We start from the raw sequence: 25561 nt of genomic DNA, 5'->3' as shown, positions 1-25561 counted from the left end.
ACCAGCTGTCTTCTGTTTGAGCTGTAGATATGCCCACTCAATAAACAAACTCATCCGTGGTACTGTAAACTTCGGGCAAAGGCCGTGGCTGAGGAGAGTGTAGTCCCTAGAGGCTAAGCTACTACTGTTGTATTGATAAATGGACATGATATCAAACTGCCTTTAAAAATATTATGTTTACACCTGTAAATCAGTCTGTGTTCAGCCTTGGTCAAATATGCTTCAGCATGCTGTGGGCAACAGTTAATGCGTAGACTCTGGCCAGTGTTCTGAAAACAACTGGACAACCATATCAACCCCCCAAGGTGCCAAGTGAACATCACAGTAGAGGAGCAGAAAGAATCTAAGACTGAGAGGAGGGGAGGCAGTGCAATGAAATTCTGACTCTTGGGTACAATATGACTGTTGCACAAATCAACACAGTTTCTGGGGTTGCTGGTTCAGGACCTGTACAATATCACCATGGTCAAAATCCCACCACGGGTGGGGGAGAGGCTCCCAAATGAGCTATATGGGCATAATGATTTGGAGTTGGGGTCGTACTTCTCAGTAGACTGCCTTTTCTTAAGCAGTCTCCACAAACCCATCTTCATGCAAGAAACCCCAATTAAATGCAGTGAGTTACACACACACACACACACACACACACACACACACACACACACACACCATGGAATGAAGGGATTTGGTGGGAAGATGAAGAAAAGGATAATGGGGAGTGAGTGATAAAAACAAACATTGTGGTGTGCGTGCTTGTGTGCATGCGTGCGTGAGTGTGTGTGTAATTATGAAAGAATAAATAAACTTTGGAAACAATAAATGTAAAGAAGAAAAGGTGTTATGGAAATGGAATCATGCACATGCAAACTCTGCAGGTTGTCTTTTTACACTGGATTAACTGTGTAGTGACTCATTCAAGTTGGGGTGTGCCATTAGTTGAATCCTGTTGATTACTGAATAGCCTTCCAGGGCAAGTGTGGACCACAATCCGTTTAAACATTCATACTGAAGGACACATATTTTGTTTCCATTTGGAGCTATTATAAATATCACTGCTATAAATACTTGAGCAAAGGCTTTACTTTTAAAGATGGACACTCATTTATAGATGAGAAAAAAATGATGCCTTAGGTTTGTGCTAAAAAATTCCAAACTGGATGAGATATCAAAAACTGTGAACAAACAAACCAGTCTGAGATTGGGGTATAGCTATGTGGTTAGAACATCTGATTATCACATGGGGAAACCTAGGTTTAGCCACGAGTGGCTAAGCAAATAAATGAATAAATAATATCACCACAAGTTTTTAAGTGTACATACTATCACCTATAGTTTTGGATATGTTTGAAATTTCTTAAAATACAGGGTTTAAGGAAATAAGAAAGAAAAAAACCTAACCTACTTATTTGATTATATACACCTTCACATACAAACTCCTTTAAGTAAAAGTTGAAGATCTGCTTTTTTTCTTAAAATCTTGTGACCTTAGTCCATGCTAAGATCCCAAGGCTTCTTTGTCCTAAAACTCAGCACTCACACCTTCAGTGATGGCCACTTTAGAAATTCAGCCAGATCCTACTAGGTACCGGTTAACTGTCTTCAGGAAGGTTTTATTAGATCCTACTAGGTACCGGTTAACTGTCTTCAGGAAGGTTTTATTAGATCCTACTAGGTACCGGTTAACTGTCTTCAGGAAGGTTTTATTAGATCCTACTAGGTACCGGTTAACTGTCTTCAGGAAGGTTTTATTAGGCTGATGCGTTGAAATAATAGCTAGTCTGTAAGGTTGGACAAAGGCAGGTGAGCAATCACCATAATCAGATGTATGAGATTCATGAGTGGCTTGTCTTCAAAAGACAGGGTTCATGTCTGACATGAACAAGCCCTTATCATCAAGACAAACGCTGAGAGAACAGAAGTGTGATTACTGAAGATGAAGAGGAACAAACCATGTGAGCACAATCAGGCCTGAAAATGAAGTGAAATGCATTCTATATTATGCAAAGGCTGCTTTTGTTTTTAAGGCACTCTGGGGGACAGGATATTATTACAGTGTTCAGTCTGCAAGATAATGATTCGTTAGAATAATTCTGCAAAACGGTGTCTACTATTTGGTGGCACCAATATGCTATCAGCTTATTCTCCTCCTTCCACTCTCTCCCATTGTGGACACCTTGTTTTATTCCCCCATGCACAAACTCTTATAAAAAATACAGGTCTACTCTTCCAAAGACCTCAAGTAAAGCAAAAGATAAATAGTAACCTGTTAGCCAATCTGGGATTAAGAACCAAGATCTTCCAAGGAAATACATATAATAACTTTCAAATGCCCAGTGGTGCCCATGGCTACAAATGAGTTTATCTTGCTCAGTCTTGACTGCCTAGGCAGGTACTTGGTTAAGTGACTCTAAAGCTTAAATGAAGATTTTACTAGGAGACTTATCAGGAACAGTTATTTAAACTACCCACAATCCAAATTCCAGTAAAAGAAATCCCCAACGTCTACCTAAATTTTATAGTTGGGCACACAACATACCTATCAAGTGAGCTGCAGGTTAGAGATCACTGATCTGTACCATGACAACACTATGACAAATGGGGAAAGGGGGCATTCAGATGTCTACAAATTAAAATACTTTAGACAATTCTTAAAAAGAGTGTACAGACTGGTTCATTTGATTGTGTAAACATCTTAGATATTGGAAAGAACTCTACTGGTAACACTGGGTTAGGAAACAAAAGAAAATGCAGTTGAATTAAAACTTCTATTCCTATGTCATGAGCTCTAACAGAGATGTGTGGGATTAGAACATACCAGGAACTATGAATAGGCTGGCACTGAGATTAATTACAGAGGCATTAATGAGGAAAAGGAAGAGGCCAGGAAAAGAAGAATCAGGAGCGAAATTGAGGAAGAAAGCACACAGGGTTCACAGAGACAACCAGAGAGCCTGCAGAGGACTGACCTAGGCCCTCTGCACGTATGTGATAGTTGTGTAGGTTGGTCCTCTTGTGGGACTCCAACAGTGGAAACAGGGACTGTCTCTGACTCTTTACTGGCTTTTGGAACCCTACTCCTCATACTGGGTCACCTTGCCCAGCCTTAATACATGGGAAGGTGATTAGTCTTTACTGCAGCTTGATATGTCATGTTCCATTGCTAATCATGGGGGGCCTGCCCTTTTCTGAATAGAAATGGAGGAGGAGTGAGTGAGAGGATGTGGGGGGGCAGAGCAGGACGGGGTGGGGGGAACTGGAGAAGGGAGGAATTTCAGTCAGGAGTTATTAAATAAATAAATAGATTTTTTTTAAAAAGGAAGGAGCTAAGTACTTAAAGTTGGAGCGGTGGCACACACCTTTAACCCAACCACTAGGAGGGACAGGCAGAAGATCTCTGAGTGTGAGGCAAGCATGGCCAACACGGTGAGTTCTAGGCCAGCCAGGGCTGCACAGTGAGACGTATGTATGTATAAACAGAGAATGATAAAATTAAAGACATACACATTTTGCTTATGATCTTCCTATATATTTGCCATCTTTCTTGACACTTCAAAACAAACATTTTCTCTGTCTGTCTTGTGGATTCTGACTCAATGTTATACATTTCTGGCAGTGTGTGGTCATTCACAATACTGAAAGTTCAAACAGCATTCACTTTGGCATACTCAAAAGTGAATACAAATCAGTTACCATTAAACAAGATTGTCTTGCTCAAAGCCTATACGGTTATTTTTAAATTATTATTATTATTTGTCTGTGAGTGCAGGCGCGCACACCATGGCATGCATGTGTTGATCAGCAGACAACTTTGTGGGGCTCCTTCCACCTTTCACTAATCAGACTCAGATTGCCAGGCTTGCGCTGTAAGCCCTTTACATACTGAGCCATCCTGCCAGCCTCTCTGTAACCGTCTCGCTTATTTATCAAATTACTGTATTCACAGGAACCACACATCTACCCAGTCTGGATTGAACCTGGATTGCAGAGGGAACCGATGTTGTTTGAGAGAAAGGAGTCAATGGAAGAGTAGGTAGGAAATTTCCAGACAGAAGGAAGAAGGCATTAAACCTAGAAAGAGTTCCCAAGCAAGTGACGTAAGATGGGTATGGCGGAATCTGAGGGCAGTGTGAAAGGAGCCTAGTGCTAGTTTTGTCCATAGTTAAAAACCTAGACAACAAGCCGGGCGTTGGTGGCGCACGCCTTTAATCCTAGCACTCGGGAGGCAGAGGCAGGCGGATCTCTGTGAGTGTGAGGCCAGCCTGGTCTACAGATCGAGTTCCAGGGCAGCCTCCAAAACCACAGAGAAACCCTGTCTCGAAAAACCAAAAAAAAAAAAAAAAAAAAAAAACCAACCAACCAAACAAACAAAAAACCACCTAGACAACAGTCACTTGCAGCCACTCGAAAGAACTACTTATGTTGACGGGTATGTAAACTACCATAATGATGATCAAAGCCACAGGAGGGCATAATCTAATGACTGATAAAGCCATTTTTAAAGGAAGTTTTATGAAGCTAAACAGAGACTTAGAGAAAAATTTTTATATACATAAAATTATTTTAAAGATTATGATGCTTGCAAAGTAGTATTTTTAAATTTCTAAAATAATTAACTGCTGTTTTAATAAGACAGTAATAATGACATGATTGGCAAACCCCTTTTCTATACTTTTGCAAATTTGCTTTTTATATCTCCTTTTGTAAATCTATTTTCATATTTTGCATATTGCAAATCTATTCCTAATCAAGAGTTCACATTTTCTTTTGCAAATGCATCTACAAGTGAAACTGACAAGTAATTATAAGCAACGAAACCCAAAGCGCCTACTTCTCTAGACAGCCAAGCTGCACAGTAAGATCTTGTATCAAAAAAAGGAGAAAAATTAAAGACATATTTTACATATGATTTTGCATCTTCCTACACCTTTTGTCATCTTCCTTGACACTTAAAACAAACATTTTCTCTGTTAAAGGTACACATTTCTGGGTATTTCATCTCTGTCTCTGTCTCTCTGTGTGTAAAATGTGTGCGTGCGCAGTTCATTCATTCAGACATCTCAGATCTGCCTATCTCCATTGCAACACTGGGGGTACAGAACGCTGGGGGTTCAAATTCAAGTTTTTATGCTTGCACAGCAAACACTTTACAAACTAAGTCTCCAAGCTTACTCTCAAGCTAGACTGCTCTTCTTCCTTCCTTCCTTCCTTCCTTCCTTCCTTCCTTCCTTCCTTCCTTCCTTCCTTCCTTCCTCCCTCCCTCCCTCCCTCCCTCCCTTCCTCCCTCCCTCCCTCCCTCCCTCCCTTCCTACCTTCCTTCCTTTATTTTTGAGAGAGGTTCTCACTATGTAGTCATGCTTGGTCTTAAACTTACTGAAATCCTCCTGCCTCTGCCTCCTGGCTGCTGGAATCTCCTGTTTCTGAATGTGTGTGCCAACTTATATTTTATTTTCACATATAAAACAAACTTTTGTTGAGCACCTAGTATACACTAAGTACTATGCTGGCCCCAGGCAAATGATGAAGAGTAAAACACAAAAACAAACACTGTCTGCTCAAAAAGGAGCTCACAACATTGTTTTTAAAAGGTAGTCACCCAAATATATAATTCAAAATTATAATAAGCCCCATGGAAGAAAAGGAGAGGGTGTTATGAAAGCTTATAATAAGGAGAGTAAACCAAGCCTGGGTCTGGAATGATGTTTTTAAAGAAACTGTCTTTGAATTGAAATCTCTAAGGATATGAAGGATTGAAACAGGGAAAGAAGTGGGTAAGGAAACTAGATGAAAAGACTGACCTGCTGGGTAATAGTGTCCCATGGTCCCTGCAGCAGACGTGTCTTATAGCATTCGTGGACTCCTTCCCAGATATCCGTCAGGGATAAAGGTTTCCCATCTGTGAAAGTCCATCATGAAAGGCTGTGTTAGTGACCCGAGGCATGATGGTGCTTGCTGTTGCTCTAAAGTACCAAGTGTCCCGACTTCCTGAAAAAATCTCTACAGGTGTACACATACTTAGGAATGGGACTTACATGTGAATTACTATTTTCTTTCTGAGGGAGGATTAAACATCCAAACCTCTCTCCTTTGTATCCACACAACAACTAAGATATTTAGGAATTTTAAAAAATAAATAGCCGGGCGGTGGTGGCACACGCCTTTAATCCCAGCACTCGGGAGGCAGAGGCAGGCGGATCTCTGTGAGTTCAAGGCCAGGCTGGACCGACAACCTCCAAAACAATACAGAGAAACCCTGTCTCGTAAAAACCAAAAATAAATAAATAATAAATGAAAGGTGAACATGTTTCAGAGAAAAATGACAGATACAAGCATAAGGGAAAGCTCAGGAAATGGACTTTCTTATTCCCAGAAGTCTGCTATGGATGTTGCTGGAGCCTTGATGATTCCTCTGGTCCTCAAAGAGACTGCACCCAGGCCTCTTCACTCTCTTGTTGATTAACAATAATGTTCCAATCATTCTACTGGGTATCAAGGAGACAAAAAGGAAAGGAAACATAATTTCTTGTAGTTAGTAGCTTACCATTTACTGGGGAAACCATGAAAAGTATATGAATATCTTAAAATACTAAATAGAAAGAGCTTATTGCCAAGAGAAACCTAGTTAGTGCTGGAGAGTACGGAAGACAGAGACACCTGCGTATGGTGTTGGTATCAGTGGGAGATGGCATGCGTGGAGTGGAGAACCCTGGGAGGCTAGCATGAAGAGGTTAGCAAGAAACTGCAGTGAGCAAAAAATTCTCCTTTCAATCACTCAGGAACATTCAATCACCTCTTTATACTTGGTGCCCATTCAGATTATTTTATAAGGACCACCATGGTACTTACGATGCAGATAGATGAGAGGGAAAGTAGGTGGATAAGTTCAAACTCAAGTGATGAGAGAGTTAGCCAAGGGTTTCAAGATGCACTGCTAGAAGCTGGGCCACTGTCCATTCACAGAAGCAAGGTCTCAGACAGCAGATAAGCCTTTTCCTTAGACAAATACCCAATTTTACCTGATGAGAACTATTGAATTACTGGGCTCAAAGGAGTGCAACACACCTCCAGGAAATGCTGTACTCAAAAAACTATGTATCATTGTAATGAACAGACTCAGAGTCCAAGAAGAAATATAGGACGTGAGCAGAAGCATCAGGCTTAGAATCCAGGCCATGTTTAACCATAGGGTCAGCAGTTGCCCTCTGTGTGTATCTCAGTTACTTTACTTCATAATTCTTTGTCGCCTGAATCTCAGTTACTTTTCCTATAAATGGCACACAACTTTTCCTATAAATGGGGTTTGTTCTCATGAGGTGTACATGAACGACCCTTCAAAGGGTCAAAGGACTGTGTTAGGAACACAGAAAATGTTCTGGAAATTCTCGACACCTCCCAGCCCCTACTCTGCATTCAGTAATTTTCAAAGCTAACAGATCCATTTCTGAACTGCTATTTCCTAGGCAGTCCCCATGTTTCTGCACCATGCACCCTGTCTTTGATGCAGTAACGTACTAATGGAATAAGCACGGCATTTCTCATGTCTGACCTGAAAAGCTGAACTTTCCCTCAACCTTTATTTTCAATAAACACCACTGGAATATTTTGATACATTTTCAATAACTATCTTCATCTTGGCATTTATCTGGCAGCAGGAGACCATTATCTTGTGATAAATAGTTTTATTCCATTGACATTTCCATGTCTGTAAAAATGAACAAGATTTATTCATCCAATTAACATTTGAATGTCATGTTTAGCTACAAGTTGAAAACAAGCTGCCTTCAATATCTGTGTTATATTGTTTTCTGAACACATTTACAGAGTAGGCCAAACTCTGCTCTGAAGATAAGCACTACACATCTTCAAAACATGTGTTTGTGTGTGTTGTTGATCCTGAAGAGGTAAATAAGATCCCAGGTACTGCAGCATCAGAGAGCAAGTTCACCAATCAAATTACAAAAGATGGTATGCTTTCAGATAATGGTTACATATCAAAAGTAGAAGGAATTAGTAGTAGGATAACAAAATGAGCTCTAGTAGGCTTACTAATTTCAGAAATAAGGTGATTAACACCTTGGGTGATACAGATCTCCAGGAGTATGCTGCTAGTTCACATGGGATCAAAAGCCAGGATTCAGGATCACAGCTGTGCCTCCTTTGGAGACAGACACACTGAAAATACTTTATGTATATATATATATATTAAAATTCTAAGTAAATAATACCTTCCTTGTCACTAAAATTTTCAGTCCCATGGAGGAAAGCTGGATTTAATATCTGCTAATAAATAATTGATGGGAGATGTCATTCTGAAATCTGTCTCTTATTGGTTGTTGGCACTGTTGGCCAATAGGGAAGCCAAGATAGGTGGGACTAGGAGTCGAGGAGGACTCTGGGAAGGAAAAACACGGAGAGCCACGATGTAGCCGCCATAGGGTAAGAAGTCCGGACCCTTTCTCCGGTAAGAGAAATACTTAGATTAACAATTATGGAGTAAGCCGGGCGTTGGTGGCGCACTCCTTTAATCCCAGCACTCGGGAGGCAGAGGCAGGCGGATCACTGTGAGTTCGAGACCAGCCTGGTCTACCGAGTGATTTCCAGGACAGGCTCCAAAACAACACAGAGAAACCCTGTCTCGAAAAACCAAAATAAATAAATAAATAAATAAATAAATAAATAAATAAATAATAAGGTGATGGTTCCAGAGAAACAACACTGGAGGCTAACTTAAAAAAAAAAAAAACAATTATGGAGTAAATACTTAAGTCAGAGATAGCCAGTAAGAAACCAAACTGTCAACAGCTTTATAATTAATACAGTGTCTTGTGTGTTACTTGGGGACTGCAATGCGGCAGAGCCTAGGTGACTGGTGGGGAAAAACCAAAGCGGCTGGCAAGGAAGGCATTACCCAACAAATACTAATTTTAATTTTTGTAGTAATAATAATAATTTAAAAATAGTTAATAACCCAAGTATGATTTGCTTATTGCCACCACAAGAGCCTGCCTATTTGGCTGGAAATGTTCATACAAGAGTAGTAACAAGCAGCCTGCAACACTATCAAGAAATATTACAGGATTTCTATCAAATTTGATACTAGTATTGAGGGCCAGTGATTACATTTCATACCACATCAAATATTTAGAGACTAAAATAGAAAACTTCTTAGAATTCAGGGTTAAAAAGGCTACAGGCAACTATGAAAGCAATCACAAAGGTTAACAATAAGCTCAAGACAAACAAAAAAAGGTGCCCTTTTATTTATCTCAAAAATGCATGCTATCAAAAAGAGTAAGAATTTCTATGGTTCTGGAGGCAGAAAGATTAAAAGCCAGAGGGAAGCAGTGTCTTCCAGACACAGCAGGACTGGTGCACATACGAACTCACACAGACTGGGGCACAGGGCAGAGATTGCAAGAGCTCAAGCCAGATAGGTTCCCAGGGTGAGAGAGGGAAGTGGACATGCTTTCCCATCCATACCAAGACTCTACCTCTAACTGACAACTGCTCACAAAGGAAAAAACCCGCTTTTCCCCAATGTCACACTGGGTATACAAATGATACTTAAGGCCCTATCCCATCAGTGACAACCACAAAACGGGCTCAATGGTGTTTCTGTGGATTTTTTATTTTTTATTTGTTTGGTCTCATGTTACTTTGTACATTTTTAACCTTACTGGTCTTTTGCTTATATATTGTGTTTCCCAATTTTGTGTTTTTATGTTTTGTGTGTGTGTTTCATATGGTTTTAGCTTTTACAGCTTTCTAAAAAAATACTCTGTGTCCTTTGCCTTACAGAAGCTTCTCAGTTTCAGTAGGACACAGTCAGCAAGACAAAAAGGCAGCCCACAGAAGGGAAAAAATATTCACTAATCCCACATCTGACAGAGGGTTGATCTCCAAAATTTACAAAGAACTCAAGAAGCAAGTCTCCAAAACACCAAAGGACCCTATTAAAAAGTGGGCTGCAGAACTAAATAGAGAGTTTTCAATAGAAGTGTCTAAAATGGCTGAGAGGCACTTGAGAAAGTGCTCAACATCCTTAGCCATCCGGGAAATGCAAATCAAAACAACTCTGAGATACCATCTCACTCCTGTCAGAATGGCTAAAATCAAAAACACCAATGACAATTTATGCTGGAGAGGATGTGGCGAAAGGGGGACACTCCTCCATTGCTGGTGGGAGTGCCAACTGGTTCAGACACTTTGGAAATCAGTATGGAGATTCCCCAGAAAAATGGGAATAAACCTACCACAAGACCCAGCAACTCCACTCTTAGGCATATATCCAAAAGATGCCCATTCATACAACAAAGATGTCTGTTCCACTATGTTCATAGCAGCTCTATTTGTAATAGCCAGAACTTGGAAGCAACCTAGATGTCCCTCACCTGAAGAGTGGATAGAGAAAATGTGGTACATCTACACAATGGAGTACTATTCAGCAGAAAAAAATAATGGAATCATGAGATTCGCAGGCAAATGGATGGCACGAGAAGAAACCATCCTGAGTGAGGTAACCCAGTCACAAAAAGAGAAACATGGCATGTACTCTCTCATATATGGATTTTAGACATAGATCTGGGGAGTGCCAGCCTACAATCCTATGGCCAGAGAGTCTGGGAAACAGAAACTTCATTTAGTGGCTGATCGAAGAAGAGGCAGACTCCCTTGGTTAAGTACTGAGCTGAACTCAAGAAAGCCAGTAACAGAGAGGGAGGACTGATGATCAAAGGGATTAAGACTGGGCTGGTTTAACCCCCAGAAACAGCTGACCTGACAAAGGTTAACTCTTGAATCCCAGGCATCAGCCTGGGAAGCCAGCATGGGACTGATCAAGACCCCCTGAATCTGGGTGTCAGTGAGGAGGCCTAGGGAATCTATTGAGCCTTGGGCAGCAGATCAGTACCCATCCCAAGTATACACACGGACTTTGGACTCCCATAGAACAATGTGAGGTGCACTCTCACCCTGAACTCTTGGGGAAGGGTATAGGCCCTGCCCTATATGAAATGACAGACTATGGACACCCCCATGGAGGGCCTCACCCTCCCTGGGGAAATGAGGGGATAACGGGGGGGGGGGTTGGGGGAGGGCACGGGAGGAGGGGAGGGAATGGGAGAGGGACCTGGAACTGACTTATGAAGCAACCTCGTTTCTTATCTAAATTTAAACTGGAAAATAAAATATAAAAAAAAATACTCTGTTGGTAGTATCCAGGCTCTTTCTGTGGCATTCTACAGAAACAGTGATTAGTATCAATGTATTTCTCTATATCCTTGATATTGACTTCATTCACAAATTGCAGAATGGCTGCAGCACTGGTACAGATTATGGTTAGCAAGCACAAGGTGCTGGGTTCTAACCCCCACACTGATCCATCACCATGTGCTTTCTTCATTTCTTACATAGTGAGGAAAAACTAGAAGCCCAGCATTCCACATCTATCTCCTTTTCAGCCATCAATCTCATAATAAAAATTATGGTCTGTCCCAACATTCAAAATTCCTCTACAGTATGTTTGCTTTTCATTTGTGCTACTTTTAGGGTTTAAGTTCAAACTTCCAACAATGGCCCTAGTTACTCCTCCAAGCTCTAGTGTGGGGTGTCAACTCCTATAAACTTCAAATACAAATCTAAGGCATTTTGTGTTGAACCACAGTCTAGTTTTCCTCTCTGAGCAATGTAAAATCCAAACATACAGGCATTGCAGCCCCATGGCCGGGTGTTTGTGGTGCATGCCTTTAATCCCAACATTTGGGAGGCAGAGGCAGGAGGATCTCTGTGAGTTCGAGGCCAGCTTGGTCTACAAAGCGACTCCAGGACAACCTTCAAACTGATAAAGAGAAACCCTGTCTCGAACAAAACAAAACAAAATAAAACAAAACAACAACAACAAAAAACAGGCATTGCAGTCCCTTCTAACTGATCTAACTGCACCATTGTCATTGTTCCTTAGGAACCAGCTCTGAAGTAAGCTAGTGAACCCTCACCACACTCACAGTAAACAGCCAGCCCTTTGCCCTACTGGGCTCTTCTCATAGGAACAGCACTCTCTGAAGTGATCTCACTGATGCATTTCTCATTTCCTGCCTTTCCCAATGATGCAGCTCTATGCATATGGATGTTTAGCATTCTTATTCCTGCATGGAGCCTGCCACCTGGACCAAGTCAACAGTAAAGATTTCTTAACTCTATAGTAGAGCTCAAAGTTTCTGTATTTTTCATACTCAGAATAATTATTTCCCACATTAGTTAAAACCCATCTTTGTGACTTTATTGGTTATAGCATTTTGTACTCTCACTCCACTGCAATTTTCTAATTTACTTAAGTAATCTGACTGCTGTTGGTCATTTAAAATGTCACTAGCTTTGAAATGGTACCTGGTACAAAGTAGACACAAGGAAGCCATACCAATTTTTCTTCTTTTCAATTATTTTCTTTTGACAAATTTCCTAGAATGGAATTACCAAGTCAAAGTGAAAAATAACTTTTAATTCAACACAGAAGAACTAGTATCTCACCCTTCAATTTTCTCCTTAGGGTAATGAGAAAAGAAGTTAATTTTAGAAATAGATATTTATATTATTTGGCACCTACTATATGCCAAACCTTTGTGATATATAAGCTAGCAAAATGATATTTCTGCAGGAGTTATGTTCTAGTTAGAGAGCGAGGGTGTGACAGTAAATAAGGAACATCATACAGGAAGCTAAGAAGTCAAGTATACTACAGCATCACACAGGAAGCTAAGACGTCAAGTATACTACAGCATCATACAGGAAGCTAAGACGTCAAGTATACTACAGCATCATACAGGAAGCTAAGACGTCAAGTATACTACAGCATTTCTGCCTTTCAGCAGTGGAGGCTGCAGAGGACCAGCCAAGGGGCCAGGCTCACATTTAGACCTTTTTAGGAGGGGACTTGTAGAGCAAACATGGCCTGTGAGCTACTGTGATGCCTGACTGAAGGGAAGACCGTCTGGAGAGGAGAGAGACATTGTGGCAAAACTGAAGAGAAGCAGGGTGAGGGAATTTCCTACTCTTGCGTAACACAAAAGACATAAAAGACAGCTTTATCAAGACACAATTCACATACATCCAACTTTCCTGTTTAAAGTGTATAATTCAGTGGTAGTCTCAGAGTCTTGTGAGCATTACCTGAAATTTAGAATATAGTTAACACTTGAAAAAGAAACCACAAACTTATTAGCAGCAACTCCTCATGATCCCTCCATCTGTCTGGTTCTAGAAAACCACTAATGCACTTTCTGCTTTTTTTTTTTTTTTTTTTTTTTTTTTTTGGTTTTACGAGACAGGATTTCTCTGTATTGTTTTGGAGGCTATCGGTCCAGCCTGGCCTCGAACTCACAGAGATCCACCTGCCTCTGCCTCCTGAGTGCTGGGATTAAAGGCGTGTGCCACCACCGCCCGGCTACTTTCTGCTTATTATATAATACACTTATATCATATGACAAGATGGGTCTTTTATGGACTGTTTAAATTTCCTATGTATATACTGGCCCTTTCTTTTTTTATAGCTGATTTATATTTCATTGATTATATTGTGTTCATCCATTCATCAGTTGATGAACATTGGTATTTTTTCCCACTTTTTGGCTACTAAGAATAATGACTCATATAAGAGTTTGTATGTGACCATGTTTCCTTTTATCTGAAGCAAATTGGCCAGTGAGACTATAACTGATGAGTTCTGGGTTCAGCAAGAAACCCTACCTCAGTTTAGAAGATGCGGAGTGATGAAGACAAGGCACATCAACCTGTAGCATCTACACATGTGTACACATAAACATGCACACACACAGGCATGTGCACCCAACGCATGAACATGCACACACACACACAGGCATGTGTACCCACACACAGGAACATTCACACACTGGGAGAAACAACAAAAATTGCTCTTTTGTGCTCTCTCTCTTTCTCTCTCTCTCCCCCTCCTCTCTCTCCCTCCCTCCCTCCCTCCCTCCCTCCCTCCCTCCCTCCCTCCCTCCCTCCCTCCCTCCCTCCCTCCCTCCCTCTCTCTCTCTCTCTCTCTCTCTCTCTCTCTCTCTCAGAAGTCTCTGTGCCTCCCCGTGTCTCTGTCTCTCTCTGTGTGCATCTGCACATACATCCTGGCTAGTTCTCAAGGTCCACAGCAAAGCCTCTTGGCACCTCTGGAGGTCTTGTGTTTGGCATCCTCTGCTAGATCATGACAGGATTGATAGGACCATAAAGATTAGAATTTAAGCATTTTAAACAAACATGCCAGATCTTCAATATTTAAAAGACCACTTCTCTTCAAAATAGTCACTCAGGGAGACTAACTGATTCGAGTAATGCTACAAGAGCTGTCAGTGGTATTGTTCTTTGGAACCAAATTCAGAGCCAGATAAAGAAAAAAAATACTTTGTAGTCATAATTGTATTTTTTACATAATAATTTTTCACTTCAATTCTGGACTCTGTGATGCTATTATTAATACCATTATTATTTTACTTGTGCAATTGTTTATTTTGTATGTGTGTTCATGGGTATACCATCATGTGTATACGAAGGTCAGAGGACACCTTACTGAGTCAGCTCTCTCCCTTAACCATATAGGTCTCAGGGATCAAACTCAGATCCTCAGTTTCAACATCAAGCACCTTAATCCGCTAAGGTATCTTGCTGACCCCACAATTACATTTTAAAAATAATAATTGTCAAAGCTATTCCTATCTTATTTTCCATATTGGGCTACAACTTATTTTGTTGTCACAAACAAAAATTACCCTTTAATGGGTAGCCATCTGTGAATGTCTAAGTATAAGAAGTAAGAAAAAATCAAGACTATACTTTGATTTTCCTCTGAAGTGCTGTGAATCTCTCCAGTTTCTGCTCATCACTAGACTCTAAAAAGTACAGGTAGATATAAATTTATCTTTTTGACAATTTGACCTAAGTATAATGTGGGTTCTCTCCCCCTAAGCCTTCAGGGTTGTTCTGCCCAGTCACAGCTTAACCATTCATGATCAAAGACATGCAAGAATTAGATTTCATTACCTTCTATACAAAAAAGACCCAAATCAGCAATCTTTCCAACCCTAGCATACATTGTGGGCAATTGACATGTACTCAAATATGATAATGATCCTAATTATTTCAGAAATCCCACTGAACCATTGAACTAAGACAGCCAACTATGTAAGAATCTCTTTATACAAACAAAGCAGCATTTTAACTTAAAAACATGAGCATAAATAAGTCCTGAGCTAAGTGCATTACACATATTATTTTGTACCAATATGTTCAAGTCAAGGGATTCCCAGTTAGGAACTTTAGGCCATGTTAAGAAGATATATTATGGCCTCAGGATGTACCATTTGTCACCAATTATGAAAGAGTAGCATCAATTTTTATATTAGAAATCACACTAGTCACATCAAGGGAGAAGCTGAGTAAAATATCCAAAAACCCAAAAAATTGAAATAGAAGCCAAACTAACTTCATAAGAAACCTACAAACTAAACACAATAACAGAAGTCATCTATTTAATAGATATTTGCTGAGTACCTATTATGTGCTGGTGTTAGCTGGAGAGACCATACATATTTATCCTGAAGTAGTAGAAAAAGGACAAGAGACACTGGACAAAAAGTGAGATAATTAAAAGTATAATCCTTATCAGTTTCCAGCATCATCTAACATTTTCACATAAAATCTCTCAATTGAATAATAGCCTACAGGTCAAGTAATCTATACATTACTCAAAATGTGCAGCCTTCTAAATTAAATTTCTCAATGCTATTAGTTTTTGTGAATCCAATAATACCAGGAGATTTTCCCCTAGCACTACCCAACTCTAGTATAAGCCACACACTAAAGACAAAAAAATAATTTCTAAAGTGATTAGAAAGAAAATAAATTATGCACAATATGTTTAAGAGAAATATCCTAGATGTGGTCATTAGAAATAAAAAGGAAACTAGAGTGCATTTTTCATAATGAAATATGCCATTTTTCAATTGACTGGCCTTCCTCAGAGCTCTGAAGGATATAAAAATTCATGTCATACTCCACAGGGAGGCAGACCTGATGCTCCACCAAAGGAGAAAATTCATTTTCGCTTCAGTGAGAAAATTACATTGTGCTATGAAATGAGTGTGACTGTTCATGTACATTCACATCAGCTATTTTGCTAGACGATTCTGTAATTTTCATTATTTCTATAAACATTTAATAGTTTGCATCTTCATTACTTACAAGAAATCTATGTAAAAATTCTGAAAACAGAGTTCATGGCAATTTCATCTAAGTATATCACCAATTAATTCACTTACTTGATATGTTTATTTGAGTGATCACACTGTAAAATGGAAACAGGTATGGAGTTTGAATTCACAGTGTTCAGGCAGCCTTAGTAAGTCATCGAACCCCTGGAAGTACTCAGTTTCACTACTGTGCATAAAGATTAGGAAAATTTCTATCTTCCCCTGGTCCTGTGTGGAGGGCACACGGCAAACCTGCGAAGACCTAAACATCCTCAGTGTCAAACCCAGCTTCAAGAGTTGACCAGAATCCTCAAAAATCTATGCCTAAATTTGCTTCCATGTGACAAAATAAGGTACACAGACCCAACATCTTCCCCAAGTTCACATAAAGGGAAGCAAGGCTCTAGATCTTGCATTTTCGGCCGCCACACTGTGTGCCTGTGTGCGGGACCTCTCTGAAAGCTGTTACTTGCGCTGCCGCCACACTGTGTGCCTGTGTGCGGGACCTCTCTGAAAGCTGTTACTGTGCTGTCGCCACACTGTGTGCCTGTGTGCAGGACCTCTCTGTAAGCTGTTACTGTGCTGTCGCCACACTGTGTACCTGTGTGCAGGACCTCTCTGTAAGCTGTTACTGTGCTGTTGCCACACTGTGTACCTGTGTGCCTGTGTGCAGGACCTCTCTGTAAGCTGTTACTGTGCTGTCGCCACACTGTGTACCTGTGTGCCTGTGTGCAGGACTTCTCTGTAAGCTGTTACTGTGCTGCTGCCACACTGTGTGCCTGTGTGCAGGACCTCTCTCTAAGCTGTTACTGTGCTGTCGCCACACTGTGTGCAGGACCTCTCTGTAAGCTGTTACTGTGCTGCCGCCACACTGTGTGCAGGACCTCTCTGTAAGCTGCAATTGCGCTGCTGTTGCTGCCACTAGTGGTCTCCACCAGTACTGCCTCAACTCGGGATAGCTAGAACTGTCATCTTCCTGTTTCTCTTACCAGACCTGCCCTGCCCTTTCCCATCTACAAAAGCCACGCCCTGCTAAGGCTTTCTTGATCACCCCAGGTCAAAGTCATCTTTCTTATCTCCACCTGTACCTTGCCACCCCCACCCCATGCACACTTGGGTGTTAGTTTTAACCAACCCCTCTTGTGGTACTGAACATAATTATTTCTTACAGTGGATTTCAGGCCTGACTTATTTTCTTTAGTCTGGTAGTTCTCCTGAGGGCATCATTCATCTCTGATTTCCTTTATTCATCTCTACATTCTAAAAACATCTTCATGCTGTAATATGTTTAGTATTTCAAACATAAGGATAGATGAGAACAAAGTTCAGCATTTACTTCTAGAGAAATAGACATGATTCTTACTAAAAACAAAGAAAATAATCATAATTTAAAAATTAACTGGGTGTTTTGGATTGATAACTGGGTGTTTTGGATAAAACAACTTATGGGAATCCATATAAGCAGATATAGTAGATCTTTGAATTCTCAGTATCCAAACATACTTGCAATTTGGGAGAGAAATATGAACCGAGTGGAAGACTGATCTCCTCATCGCTAAAGTCAAGGGCTCCACTCTGCAGTCATGACTGGACTCCACTCCTTCACTTGGCTCTGTGATTCATTTCCACATCTTTGTCTCATTTTCGTGATCAAGTTCCATTATTTTCATCTCACTAATAGGCATGCTTAAAATCCTTTAGTGATTGTCTATTCATAATTATCAAACCCAACTGTTAAAAAAGATTTTTCTATTTTTTATGTGTTTGCTTGCATCTGTGTGTGTATGTATGTATGTATGTATGTATGTATTCATTCATTCATTCATTCATTCATTCCTATCACAACTGGGCCTGGCACCCTCAGAGGCGAGGAGAGGACATTAGGTTCCCTGAAACCTTGAGCACCATGTAGGTGCTAGGAAACCAAATTTAGGTTCTTTACTGCTGAGACACCTCTCCAGTCTAGCACACCCAATTGCTTAAATGTTAATTTGAATAGAAAAGTACATGTAATGTGCTTTCTCCATATGAGAAACTGTATGTATGTGATTATCTATTTTCATGAAGCATATTCTCAACAGCACATAAAAAATAATTCTTAGTCTCAAACATGGTATTAAGAACTCATAAGCCAAGTGGTGCTTAATCTCTCATTTAAATAAAATAAGGCATTTACCTTACGTGAAGACAACACAAGAGCTTCTCAAGGAACTGCTGAATAAGAATCTATCTTAGGGGAAGCAACTGTGGTTCCATAAATAGAAGAGATACCAACCCCAAGATACCAGGTCATGGAGAACCATGGAGAACCATGGAGAACCATGGACAACCATGGACAACCATGACCTGGCGGGTAGCTAAAATCTTAGGCCTGCTGCTTCTGAGACAGAAGACATCCTCTTTCAATCCTGCCTAAAGGACTCTGAGGTTCTGACTCCAGCTCCCACTCTGGTACCCCAATTTTCAGCAGTTTGGACTCCTGGCTTTCCTTAAATCTCAATGCTGTCTCATGAACCATAATTTAGTTAGTCCTGTACAAGCACCTTGACTATTCTTCACACAGAGAATACAGCCTCCATCTCCAGAGGACTCTAAGAAAAGGTAAAAAAGAGCTCCGCTTTAACTGTGTCAGGCAAGGGTAAGCAATGATCTATACATTTGTCAACTTATTTTTAAAATAAGCAATGCTGTACACAAGTAAGCACTCATACATTTTGTAATTGGTGATGTTTAATTATTATGAATTATACAAAGTAGTGGGTTTAAAACTTTCAATGTGTTTTGTATACTTAACTAGCTATTAGTATGTCTCCATTTTATGACTGTCTGCTCAGTTCACTTCTCCATTAACTGATTATGTGTATATAAATGCACATACACATACATATACCCTATGTACAAGTAACTGTGTGCATCTATCCATGCCTGTGTGTGTGTGTGTGTGTGTGCGTGCGCGCACCTGTGTTTGAGACAAGGTCTCATTTATCCTAGGCTTGTCTCTAACTTGTTAGGTAGGAAGGAGATGAAACTGAACTTGAATTCCTGGTCCTTCTGCCTCCCATTCCAAGTCTAGTCCTGGGATTGCAACCATGTGTCACCATACCAGGTTTTGGATTCCTGCGCTCTCACAGATGTTTCAAGCTGGGCTCATTTTGTCTCTAGTAAAAGGGGGTTTACTTCATAGAGAAGTGCAGACAATTATTTTCTTAATAACATTCACTATTTACTCCTCATAATCCATTTCAGTCCCTAGACTCTTTTTTTGATCTATCAAATTCCTGTTCTATCAAGTTCTAACAAGTGGGAACATGAGTTCCTTTCCCAAGCATCCTCCTCCAGGACTCTGTTGTCTAGACATGTGTGGTGTTTGGTGTCAATGCAGTTTAGTGAATTCTGACAATGTCACTTTCACTTTTCTTTGGTGTGTTATAATCAACTTGGTTTTTTTCAGTAACATTCTATTCCTATCATATTCTACCAGGTAGCCTACTGTTCCCTTAAGTTCTCAAAATATTTAAACATGTCTAGGACTCAACAAATCATTCTTGCTAAATTTTCTCTATGATTTTGACTTTTCAGTTTGTACTTCTTTGCATTAATTAACTAATTTTTCATTATTTTTCTTAATAACATTCACTATTTACTCATCACAATCCATTTCAGTCCCTAGACTTTTTTTGATCTATCAAATTCCCATTCTATCAAATTACTGATATAATTTTTGTTAAACTTATTACTGTTTATGTAAATATAATATAAATTTATGAACTTTCTTAAAGGTTTTTATAATCCAATGAGATTTTAAGTTAAATTATGTTAATTTGTATCCCACCTTCACTTATGTGAATAATTAACTTAAATCTTTTTTGCTTCATCCTTATCTACTTTTTTCTCTCTACTAAATAAGCTACCTTAACTTCCACTCAACTGCAGCAATTTTACCATGGAAATACACAATATATTCTTTCCAGCTCATCTTTTACAAGAGGCTACTATTTTAAAGTTTTAATAGTGCTGACAACAATAAAAAGTATCACATTTCTTTCCCTCCAGTTCACTCTAACCTTCATTTATTCAAATTCTTTCTCTTTTTTGTTCTCAACTCTTTTCTATCCATTAGCTCATCCATAATTTAACCCCCCACTTACCTTCTCAACCATTTCTTCCATGTTTATCTTAAAAGGACACCCCTAAAGCTAACATGCCTTGCTCACTCTGTCCCCAAAGCTGGAAAGCTCCCCACACTGCTCCTCAAAAGTCCTTGGACAGAGCGATGAGTCTCAACTTGCAGTTTTCAGTTCCCTCTACTCACATCTGTCCTGTTCCTTTACGTCTCCTTGTGTTTCCCAGGCTCTGACTTCTGAACAACGCTCTGCTATCTTCACCTTGACATCACGTGCACTTGAATCCCAGATTTCACTATTCCTTATCTTAACCTTTCTCTTGTTTTGTTTTATCCTACCTTTGAGAGGGAATTGTTGCTTGGCTATTTCATTTCACTTCTCTAGGAACATCTTTTAAGCCCATAACAACTGAACAAATCTTCCACATGAAGTATCTGGGGTGCATTTTAAATTCTATATCCTTGCTTTCAGGGCCAATAAGATAGACTTCAGTTGCTGAATGGGAGAAATGTTTCCTTCCCTAATCTAAAACAGCCTTTCTAACTAATTAAGGAAATATGTCAAACCAGTTCCCCAAAAGAAAGCATATGTCAACCAAAGAATTAAATATTTGAAAATGAGAAGAACCACTTGGTCCTATTCACAATAAAGATTAAGAAAAAGGAAAGGAAAAGGGGGAAATGGAATAAATAAGTCAGAATTCAACCTAGAATAAATATAAAATCTCTAGTTAAGATGTCAGGATGAATGCTTAAGCCATGATTCTGGTGATATCCGAGCCATTTGGTATAAATAGACTGTTCAAGCCACATTTCTAGCATTTGCCATTTGCTACCAGCCAAGTCCATCAAAGAAAAAAATGGGATATATAAAGTCCATGCCACAACAACAAAAACCCAAGGAGAAGAGGAGGCTTTGTCATGGTGCAAATAACTTGGATAGAGAGTGCTTCAAAAACATTGGGCAGAGGCCGGGCATTGGTGGCGCACGCCTTTAATCCCAGCACTCAGGAGGCAGAGGCAGGCAGATCTCTGTGAGTTCGAGGCCAGGCTGGACCGACAGCCTCCAAAACAGAGAAACCCTGTCTCGTAAAACCAAAAAAAAAAACATTGGGCAGGGCTAAGTGGGAGGGCACACCATGGCACGTGCAAGGCCTTCAGTCAATGTCTAGCACCACAAAAGTGGAAAAGGTAGAGAGAGGAAAATGCACCAACATACACAGGATAACACTGTGGGGGTGGACTCGTAAACACAAGGACTTACTCAAAACCAGACCATTTATGTCTTATATTTGCAGCCTCTCAAAGGAAAGGCCAGCAACCTCTCAAAAAACTGGATGACAAATAGTGCTAACTCTACCCTGCCCAAACGCACAATGACAAAAGCAGTTAGAGAAACAGAACACCGAGAAGGACTCACTTCTCTTCAGTCCATGGTGTCCCTTTGAGAACCATGCTCCTGGGTAGGCATGGTGCTACTCACACATATGCAAGCTTTTGGGAGGCTGAGGCAGGAGGATTGTGAGTTTGAGGAGAGCCTGGATACAGATTGAGACCCAGTCTCAATAGTAGTGTAGTAACAAGAATAGTAGTAGTCATTGTAGGAGTAGGAGAGAAACTATAAGAAGAGGAGGAGGAACCATGTTCCTATGGGCCCGATTAACATGAGAGACATCTAGAAGTAAGAGGCTATCTGAACTTGGCTGTCTGCCTTCAAGAATCAAATGAAGAAACGTGTTTACGGAGAAAGCACGGCTGCTCAGCTAGGCTGGATTCAGGCTTTGGGTCCTTGGGATGTTGTGTTTGTCTTAGTGTACTAGTACTATTTCTACAGTCTGTAAGAACAACAGATGAAACTGTAAAGATGGATAAATGACTTGGACCCTAGGCCTCATCGTTTCTTCCTTATGGCCTGTCATAGCAGTAGCACAGTACTACAATCACAATATTTTAGCCTGTTAGCTCTATTTAGAAACGCTTAGAGATTCTTCACTATTGATTCGTTCAGTGAGCATTTGTTTATGCTTCCCTACAGTTGACATTGTGAGTAACAAAACTAGCAAGATAAGTGGGGTATGTGTATGTCAAAATGTCATGTAAATACCAGGCACAGACCCTAAGACAATGCTTCTCACTTGGTAGGTAATCAACATTAATATCCTTTACAGCTCTTTACATGTTGAGGATCATCTAGCAGGGGGCAAACAAGCAGACACTTGATTATACTGCAGCTTGTGAGGTGATGAGATGATACGATGGGGTGAATGGTACAGGATATGGGAGTAACAAGGACAGTCAGCATGAGTCTCAGGCAGCAGTTGACCTGGCAGACATTGCATCATGCAGAGGAATAAAGGGAACTCAGAGTACAGTGAGTGGATTTGCATTTGAAGAAACAAAAAAGATCCAGAAGAACTCTCACCCTGTTGATATAAGGGGCAACATTGGTTTCAGTGGGAACTACCATCTCCTCGCTTTGCTTTTTGGAAGAAAATTCAAAGTTAAGCAGAGAAATTGATTTTTACTAACAGACACAAAAGAAACTCTGGCTTCAGTCACAAACAAGACAAATGAACTATTATTGCGACATCCAAAAAAAGAAAAAAAAAAGGAAAGAAAGAAAAGACCCTTGGGCAAGAAGTTTTACAATCATTCTGTTTCTAGGTCGGATTTTCTTAGAAGAGACAAAGAAAAACCTGGGCCTGGAACAAGGAAGACATTAGGAATACATTCCACACCATCAGAATTTGTTAACACACAAACAGTCAGGCTAACAGGAGAGGAAAAGGGCTGGACTGGGGGGAATAAATGAAAAATTATGACTCATAAGTAAAAAATGATATATTTTTAGAATGCTCTGAGTTTAAGTTAGGTAAAAGCAAAAAATTACAAGTACAAGAATGATAAAGGAAAGAAACATTTTTCATTTTTCTCCACAAGAAAACATTCCAATACGCCTTATAAAAATAATTTATATTTTAATATGTCTAAACAAATGCTAAATGAATTCTGGAATAAAAAGAACTAAATAACCAATTCTATGCAAGACAGAATGAGAGGTAAGGAAAACATTTCCACATAATAAATGACCTCTTTGGTTTCCTTTATAAGCCACAAATGAAGGGCATCTTAAAATTCTATAAGTAGAACCACGAATGCTACTTGTGAATGTATGTTTTAAGAGCTAAAAGCATCATGCAGAAAGGCATGCAGGCAGCACACTAATGTCATTAACATATAATTGGACTTGCAGGAACAATCACTGTGCTGTGCTGCGAGGGGAGCTGTTGGCACGCCAGAGCACAGCTCCAGTGTGAGCTCATCCGCCAGCCTCAGCAAGACCCACTTCCAACCAGCAGCAGCCATGTTTCAACACCTCCCATCCCTGATGCTGACAAGCTAAAGGACTTGTTTTGTCTCTGGGAACTCATCTCTGGTGAATACTGACTACACTGGAGGAACCAGAGCCACCCCCTGTGGCCTCTGCCTGCAGCCCTCACTTGCCTTTGAATGTAGAAGGTGCTAGGTAGAGCGAGAACTGCAAACTAGGATGGAGAAAGGTATTCCCCACCACCTCCACCCCACATAACAGACACAGGAGAGAGCACAGCAACAGACAGGAGTCCTTTTTAACCTCTGGACTCCAAATCAAATAGAATTACAATAAGGCGTGTTTTAAAGGTCAGTAATAATCATACAGACGAATCTGCCTCAAGGGTGTGAGAGTCAGGGAACCATCAGTGTCCTCAAGTCCCTGGGTGAAAATTTATCCCAAATTGTCAGTTCTCAGGAACTGCACCTCAGATTAAAATCGTCTCACCAGGGAGTCTCTAAGAATTTGCTCTTGTTCTAAATCCTAAGTGCTTGTTAAACAGCCAGCACTTCAAAACTAGAGACCATTAAACAATATAAGGCAGCGAGTGATTAAAACCACCAAATTCACATTCAAAGCAGCTTAAGCTACTTTTTAATTAAAAATAAAATATCATTGGCTAATGTCTTAGCTACCCCGACGTCTCCTCCAAAGTGTGGCGGAGAAAGTCAAAGGCAGCACGGGTAAGAGGTGGGCTGGGCAGGAGCTCGAGGTAGTCTCCAGGCCAGGACAAGCATCCTGACCCAGCCCAGCCAGTGCCCATTCAGTATAAGTCCCCCTGAGTGCAAGGCGAGGACACCAGGCAGCTGCCACTGAATAAGCTTTGTTAGCAGAGCAGGGGCCTCTAAGGAGACAGAGTGTTCACTTTCTTGGCAGGAGAATGAGTTGAGTAACAGCACTGCAAGACACTAAGGCTTCCGAGATGTAGAGATGCCTAAAGGAAGGGCTGGCGCTTTTAAACACCCCTTAAGCCAACTAACACACACTTCTTGAGTAGGGAGCCTGGGTGCCTCTCAGTTAACCGCATCACTTGAAATGGAAGGAAAGTTTTACTGCAAAGTCAGAAGTAAATAAACATTGCAGCTTTAAGTTGTTCCTGCTTGTTTAAAGTCAAGAAGGCCAGGGGGCTTAGTCAACTCCAGGCAAGAGGCCAAAAAGAGTGAGGATCAGATTTAAGGTGGGGATGATGTCATTCACTACGAAGTCTTGATTTTTCTTTCTGAAGCACGAGAAATGTCACTGGTAAAACCTTACCTCACCCACAGTTTTTTTTTTTAACTCTATTTTTTCCCTTTCAAGAATGATTTTCCAAGGATGTTTCCTGTCTTGTATGCAAATTTTATGAATTTGATTTCAGCTTTAGACAAGGTCTTACCTAAAAAGCTTGCCCTAAAGTAAAGAACGGGCACTTGGTAGCTGCAGGAGTATAAGACATGATACTCGTATTTAATCACTTTGGATGCTGCTGCAGACTCCATCACTTCGGAATCATCCACTGGTAGCTCTAAATTCTCCTGGAAAAAAAGAGCAAAGACAAAGACAAGCTGTGTTTGTCAGTTTTTTTAAAAAAGTAGAATCATGGGGAAGGAAAGATTTTTCTTCTTGCAAAATAAGTTAATACAAGGCTATGAGGTAAGAAAAAGGGAGTTACCCACACTAATACTTAACATTCAAGTCCTAGGTAAACAGTTAAACCAGAGAACATTAGCATTAAGTAAATCCGGGTTGTTCTGGGGAAGCAAAGCAACTCTGGGTCGAGATGGGGGGGTGGGAGCTGGGGTGGGGGTGGGGGTGGGGGCGGGGGCGGGGGCA

The 25561-nt window shown here is 40.4% G+C and overlaps 1 protein-coding gene across 6 annotated transcripts in view; it reads right to left on the bottom strand.

Moving 5' to 3' along the window:
• Atg10 (autophagy related 10) overlaps window positions 1–25561 on the bottom strand; it is a 285271-nt gene that overhangs the window by 89801 nt on the left and 169909 nt on the right. For all 6 annotated transcript variants that reach the window (XM_040729108.1, XM_021223407.2, XM_040729110.1 and 3 more), the window contains exons 4-5: window positions 25125–25263; window positions 5796–5893 (exon numbers count right to left, since the gene is read on the bottom strand). In XM_040729108.1, coding sequence (XP_040585042.1) covers window positions 5796–5893; window positions 25125–25263 — 237 coding nt within the window. The remainder of the gene's footprint in view (window positions 1–5795; window positions 5894–25124; window positions 25264–25561) is intronic.

This window comes from Mesocricetus auratus, unplaced genomic scaffold, assembly GCF_017639785.1.
Source record: "Mesocricetus auratus isolate SY011 unplaced genomic scaffold, BCM_Maur_2.0 Super-Scaffold_100020, whole genome shotgun sequence".
In the NCBI taxonomy this organism is placed as follows: Eukaryota; Metazoa; Chordata; class Mammalia; order Rodentia; family Cricetidae; genus Mesocricetus; species Mesocricetus auratus.
This window is presented reverse-complemented; position numbering and strand designations above follow the sequence as displayed.